The 7502-nt window shown below is 31.3% G+C and overlaps 1 protein-coding gene across 2 annotated transcripts; it reads left to right on the forward strand.

Moving 5' to 3' along the window:
- The first annotated feature begins 2335 nt into the window (after positions 1–2335).
- LOC149552033 ((S)-8-oxocitronellyl enol synthase CYC2-like) lies at positions 2336–4803 on the forward strand. 2 transcript variants are annotated; one of them, XM_089787510.1, is made up of 3 exons: positions 2376–2464; positions 2589–2668; positions 3518–4803. In XM_089787510.1, the coding sequence occupies exons 2-3, from the start codon at positions 2624–2626 to the stop codon at positions 4697–4699; spliced, it is 1227 nt and encodes a 408-aa protein (XP_089643636.1). In that variant the 5' UTR covers positions 2376–2464; positions 2589–2623; the 3' UTR covers positions 4700–4803. The 2 variants fall into 2 exon arrangements, with proteins under 2 accessions (XP_089643635.1, XP_089643636.1); XM_089787509.1 differs by having other exon boundaries at positions 2336–2668.
- The last annotated feature ends 2699 nt before the right edge of the window (positions 4804–7502 follow it).

The following is a 7502-nucleotide window of genomic DNA, read 5'->3' on the forward strand; positions in this document are numbered from 1 at the left end:
GGAGACATGTGAGAGAGTGTGTGACAAGGGGATGAGGGTGAGGCATGAAGTAAACATTATGAGAGAGAGTGAGAGATAAAGATACATGACACAAAGAGAGCAGGTAGTATGGGACATGATAAAGGTTGTGGGGGGGTTGGGGCATGAGAGACACAAGGTGTGTGTGTGTGTGTGTGTGTGTGTGTGTGTGTGTGTGTGTGTGTGTGTAGAGAGAGAGAGAGAGAGAGATGAGGAGGGGACATGAGATTGAGATAAGAGGAAATATGGTGAGAGACATGTGCAAGAGACATTGTGAGAGATAATGATACATGAGTGAGAGATATGGGGTAGATATATATAGGGTAAATATGGAAAGAGATTGTGAGAGAAGGGAGAAGAGACTTAAAGATATTAAGGAGCAGGGAGGTAGAGATATGATGTAGAGATGAATGGTAATAAAGGAGAGGATATATGGTAAGTAGGGGTGGAAATAGGACAAAGGGAGAAATGTAGGAAGATATGAGGTAGAAAGAGGCAATGTCAAAGGGGAGAGAGATTAGGTAGAGAGAAAGAGGATAATTAGGGTATTGAATAGATGGAAATGGTGATGGGGGGAGGAATTTGGGAGGGAAAGAGAGGGAGAAGGAGGGAGGGAGAGAGAGAGAGAGAGAGAGAGAGAGAGAGAGAGAGAGAGAGAGAGAGATGTGGTAATTAGGGGATAGATGACAATTGGGGTCCAAAAGAGATGGGGGGAGAGAGAGGGGGGAGGGAGGGAGAGAGAGAGAGAGAGAGAGAGAGAGTTGAGTTCCTATAGGTTGAGAGACATGGGCTATGGCTATATGGTAATCAATAGGAATAGATGGTGAGAGAGACATAGTGTGAAGGATGAGAGATAAAGAAACATGCGAGAGCTTTCAAGACTTTAATTTAATGAATAATACACAAACCATGTATTATAATAGTTGAAGCCTTTATAACTCTCTAACTCTTGATTTCCTTAAAGAAGTGCCACTATGACCTTTTCTCTATTGCAAATAATAATCTAGCTTTAAGGATAAAACTTAAGCTAACACTAATGCAAATGAAAACTCTAATTTCAATCCAAAGTTTAATTATAATTAGTTGAATAAAAATTGATTGTATTAATTATTATATAGGTGGTGATTTATTTATTTTACAAAGGGAATCTATTTCATTAAGCATATTTTTGAATTGAACGTATAAAATCTATAATGTAACATAAATATAATAAATATAATTATTATTATTTATTCTTGTAAATTACTAACAATAATGTCTTTCACTCTTCCATCGTGAGTGCTACTAGCTTTTATATATATATATATATATATATATATATATATATATATATATATATATATATATATATATATATATATATATATATATATATATATATATATATATATAATAAGTCGAGAGATATCCTTCTCGAGGCACCTATTTTCATAATCTCACTCAGTGCAATAAGCGCCTCGAGAAAGATATCTCTTAGCTTATATATATATATAAGCTAGTTTTAGAAACTTGATTAAAGTTTTATACATTGATAAGTAATTAAGTGGGACAAATTTTTTATCACTATTATATTCATCACAAATTAACATTTGTAATTAATTTTTTTTATCATACCATCTATAATTAAATTAATAACATATAATAAAATTGAATAAATGAAAATTCAAATTTCCTATGAAAATTTAATTTTATTATATGTTATTAATTTAATTATAGATGGTATGATACAAAAATTAATTGCAAATGTTAATTTGTGATGAATATGATAGTCATAAAAAATTTGTCCCACTTAATTACTTATCAATGTATAAAACTTTAATCTAGCAAGCATGTAAGTGTCAATTCTAATTTTCCACCTGTCCCTTATGGGTTTACCTGATTGCTCATGGTAAGCACTGAGGTGGCATTGCCTTTGTAAAGTAATCCAAAGATAGTAGATAATATCTGGTCCCAACTTCGTGTTGACAAAACAACTCGATGTCACTCCTCTGCAGAAGTCTTTGTCATGACTTATATGCACCCTCCTTCTTTTTGGACAGTGGGACTTTTCTTTATTCCTTTTCTTTTTTCTTGTGATAAAGTGTTTTTTTTATTTCCTTTCTTGTTTCTTATGATAAAGTATTTTTTTATTCCCTTTCTTGTTTCTTGTGATAAAGTATTTTTTTTGGATTTGAAGTTACAATACCTATCCTCATTCCTCAATTTCTAACCTTCTAGAACTTTTTCAACATTGACTAACTTGTATCCCATTGAAGAAGATATCATATTGAATCTTGTTTCTTTCATAAATCTATGTTTTAATTCCGCTCAAGGAACTAGGCATAAGCCAACTTCACAGTAAGTCACCTCATTGTTAACGAGCTTGACATTCTTGATTGTTCTAGTTTTACGTTTCATTAGAGATAAGAGCTCAGCAAATCCTTGCAGAATTAGATCGAATTGATTTGTATTTTTCGACTATCTTTATTCATTGTTTGCAAATTTGTTGGACTAGTCCTCTGCTTGCAATTCTCTATTTATTCTTCCCATTATGCAACTCCATCTCATGTTTAGCTTTACGTGCTAGGCAGTTTAGCATTCGGGTTATTTTTTTGGATCCCTCACAATGAGTTGGCACTCATGGTGGACAGGCGCTCTTGGTTCTAGACCTGTAAGTGTTTTAATTGTCCAGATGTTTCAGTTATAATTTTACTTTATGTTAGAGAGATTTAAGGTTTAAACTATAAGATAATCAAAGACAGCAAAGTAGTTATAAACCCTACTGGTTATATTGCTCTGCAATGGAACCCAACTCCTTAGTCCTTTGTAGGAAACAAATGGCCTCCTAACTATTGAGATGAAATCTATAAGACATTATCCAAGTTGCAACACAATAAAATCCTTATTTAGAATCCATTCTGAATTTGTTATTATAGCTTCACATGCTATGACTGTGATGCTCTTAAAAGCCTGAATTCTGTTCGAATGGTCCCTGCTGAACTCTATGAACTGGGACTATGGAGGATGAATGAGGGCCCAAGAAGACTTATCCCAGATGAGCAATAGAAGCCCATTATGCTAATTTTTTTGCTTCCTCATAGTTGTGTGCTGTATTTTTATTTTTTATATAAAGTTTATTTAAGCTCTCATTTTGGGAGTAGAATGCAAGATCTTCTTGTTACAAAGAGAAGCAACAACCGCTACACTGCAGGTCATGCCGCTACACTGCAGGTCATGTATAATTTGCTACCAACAGATTATATTATATAAAGGTATTGTATGAAAATTTGGACATTAAACTAATGTGCATGTCCAGCTTGGAGTAAACTTTGGGGAAATGTTGGTTATATGGAAATGAGATATATCCTTCCTCTACTAAAAGTCAATTGTCCATTTCTCATCAATAGAACTGAATAATCCATCATCGCTCGAATAGTAAATAACGAGTGTTGCAATATTTGGGCTTCCTTGTCTTGTATTATCTAGCAAAATTTTGTATGTGACTTTTATCTACACGCAGGGGAGAATCCAGCAAAATATTGAAGGCTCACAAATAAGATCTGACAAGCAAAGAGTAGCTCTGATCATTGGAGTCACAGGAATTGTAGGCAACAGCTTGGCTGAAATCTTGCCTTTGTCTGACACCCCTGGTGGACCCTGGAAAGTTTACGGTGTTGCAAGGAGGCCTAAGCCTGATTGGTCTCCAGATAATCCAGTTGAATACATTCAATGTGATGTGCTGAACAGGGGAGAAACCCTAGAAAGGATTTCTACTTTGAAGGATGTGACTCATCTTTTTTGGGTTTGTTGGGTTGGTAGAGAGACAGAGGACCAGAACTGTGAAGCCAATGGAAGAATGTTCAATAATGTCTTAGATGCACTACTGCCTAATGCCCAAAATCTTGAACATATCTGTCTGCAGACTGGTTTAAAACACTATTTCGGTTCATTTGATAGTTTGACCAGTGGAAACATTCGGTCACATGAGCCACCCTTTCATGAAGGGCATCCTAGGTTACCCGGGCCTAATTTCTACTACACGCTTGAAGACATACTGTTTGATGCTGCAAAGAAGAAAAGGGGACTAACTTGGTCCATTCACCGCCCTACACTCATATTTGGCTTCTCTCCATGTAGCTTAATGAACATCATTGGTACTCTCTGTGTCTATGCTTCCGTTTGCAAATATGAGGGGCTTCCTTTCAAATACCCGGGCAATAAAATCACCTGGGAACAATTTATGGATGCATCTGATGCTGAATTGATTGCAGAGCAAGAAATATGGGCTGCTGTGGAGCCTAATGCTAAGAACCAGACCTTCAATTGTTCTAATGGAGATGTGTTCAAATGGAAAAGACTGTGGAAGCTCCTAGCAGAGAAATTTGAGCTGGAAATGTTACCATGTGAAGGTGAAGGATTTAGTCTGGCTGAAGCAACGAAAGACAAGGGACCTATCTGGGATGCAATTGTGAAAGAAAACAAATTATACCCTACCAAAATTGAGGAAGTTGGAAATTGGTGGTTTGCAGATTTTGTACTAAATGCTCCATTTGAGAGCGCCCTTAGCATGAACAAGAGTAAGGAGCATGGTTTCTTTGGGTTTCGTAATACAGAATCATCTTTCCTATCATGGATTGATCAGATGAAGTCATCTAAGATTTTTCCAGACAGTAGGAAGAGTAGCAGGTCTCGAATAAGCTAATTAGCTGGTATTGAATCTAGTTGTAGTGTTATATTGTATGCTTTTAGACTTCGAAAATACTACTTGTTATGAACTTTAAGTGAAGTAGTTTAATCTTAAATAAATGAATACTGGTGTCCTCAATACAGTATGGTTGTAAATAAAAGTTCATCAGCTAAACCTGTGTATTGACCTTGACTGCATCAGAGCCGGTTATATATGACGAGTTTAAATGTGAAGATCGTTTCACGCATTCCAAGGATTTAAATAAGTGACATCTAGCAAGGTCGATGCTTATGTGTCAACTGGGAAAAATATTTGATCAAAATCTGAAAGTTTTTGCTTTTTATTTTTGACATTGATTGGAAGCATAAATAGAACAAGAGAGGCAATGCGTCATAGTTCCTCCTAACGCATAATGGTTGTAAAGGTGTAGATGAGTGAGAATCTAAATTAACATTATGAATGCATTAATTTTTGCCTAAAAATGCACTTGTGATTTGATAGGATTGCTCATATTTTGTTGTTAAATTCTCGTCCTAAAAATGCACTTGTGATCTGATAAGATGGCTCATATTTTGTTGTTAAGTTCTCGTGCTATATTATTATATCTTTGGGCATTTAAGCCCAAGAATAAGAGGCCAAAGTTCCCAATATGGCACTAAGTATTTAATATCATACTATGATCAATACATATGCTTTAGACAAATTTGCACCTTCTTAGTTGACAACTTAAATTATATGCAATGAGGAAAGATATTCATACCAATATTTGAATTATAGAACTTGAAAAAGTGATGAAGCATTTGGAGTATCACATTATATGTTTAAGCATACTACGCATGCTACTAGACAACCATAAGTAGTTGGAATAACTCCCCCAACTATGTATTATTCTAATCTTGATTATCAAATGAAACTCACACTAACTTTAATCATTAGCACTAGACAAAAACTAGGATAAAGATATAGATAGAGATAAATAATAGTATACAACAATAACAACATAAACATATATGCAGAGGAAAAAAGGATAGATAATATAGAGGAGGAAGAGGAAGATAGAAAATAGTAAGATAGAGTGATACCAACATAAGTTGTGTGTGAGAGAGAGAATTAAATATAAATATTTTTCTTAATAAAACAAATAGTCAAAATAAAATCATAGTTATAATAAATAATTAAAATATATTATATTTTAATTAATAAAACTAAGAATTTAATTTTTATATTAAAACTCACATTTCTATAAGAAAAAATGAAATGTATTGAAATATAAAAAATATTTTATAAGTAAAACTAATTGTTTAATTTTACACAATTAGAGAAGATTTACTATTTAATGTTTTGTATTTCCAAATTTTTAATAGAATTAAGTAATTTTTAATTATGAAATAATATCTATATAATTTAATATGTACATTTATAAATAATAAATAGATGTAATACATATAAATTTGATGTTGATAAATAAATATGATGTAATAAATAAGAAATAAAATATTACTATTTAATTTTAATACATAGTTTATAAAAACTTAATAATAATTTAAATACCTTTTAGAATTGATATATTTATATTTTGTGGTTATTTCTTTAGTATGTTTTTTGATATAAAATATAATTATTAATTTGATATTAAAATATATATTTAAGTTTTAAATGTATTTAAACTAAATGATAAATTGTTTAAATAAAAAATACTATAATTTAAAAATTGTAACACTTATCAATTATACATATAATAAACACTATTATAAAATATAATTAAAAAATAATATTGTTTAATTTATTTTTATAAAAGTAAAATAATAGTAATAATTTAACCACTTTTATTTAAAAAGCAAAGTTTTTAAAAAATTAGAAATTCAAATACAAAGATATAACATATTGAGATTACGTTAAAAAGACACACACACACACACACACACACACACACACACACACACACACACACATGCATAATTTGAACTTATGCGAACAAGTTATATCAAATAATCAAAAATAAACATCAACGTAAAATTAATAATAAATATATTTAAAATTAAAAATTAAAAATATTTAATAGATTGTGATAATTAATATTGATTAGACATGTTGTGTGAGGTGGAAGATAAAATGATTTGAAAAAATAAAATCTTATAACTTGTCACAAATGTGAAAAAAATAAAGTTATAATTAATACATTCATTAATGCAAGATGAAGCTGTTAGAAAATATTTGTATTTTTTATTGAAGAAAATTAATTTTCTCCCCCACCAAAAATAGTATGGACCAATAGAATGGATGAAAAATATGATTTATAAAATATTGAAAAATTAGAAAAAGATATAAACATTTGAAATCTCATATAATCTTTTAAATTCTTGGATTTGATTGGTTAGTGTTAATGTCATATTTGGATTGACATGAATGCATAAGTATTCCTGCCTTGGCGAACTAACAAAAGTAGTTGTTGCAAAGCAACCGTTTACATCGTTTGCACGTAAATATTGATAGTATTTTGGAGTTCTATAATGTTGTTTTTATATCAATATTGATAAAACATTTGCATAGCAACCGTTAAAATGTAAATATATTATTACTATTTTTGGAGTCCTATAATGCTTTAGTATAATATTGATAATTAAGTGCCATTGTCTATGAGGGGAAGGAGGGTGGAAGGGGGCGAGGTTGGGGTAGGTTTACAAAATTACAATAATGTACTATTAAGTGATTTTCTTAAAATATATAATTTTTTATTTTCAATGTCTTTTTAAAACTTTTAATGTTTAAAAATAATGGACTGGTATAACATAAACTCATTGTATTAATTGACTTGAAA

The sequence above is a fragment of the Cupressus sempervirens genome, chromosome 6, assembly GCF_028749045.1.
Source record: "Cupressus sempervirens isolate cs-2001-9-10 chromosome 6, ASM2874904v1, whole genome shotgun sequence".
Lineage (NCBI taxonomy): Eukaryota > Viridiplantae > Streptophyta > Pinopsida > Cupressales > Cupressaceae > Cupressus > Cupressus sempervirens.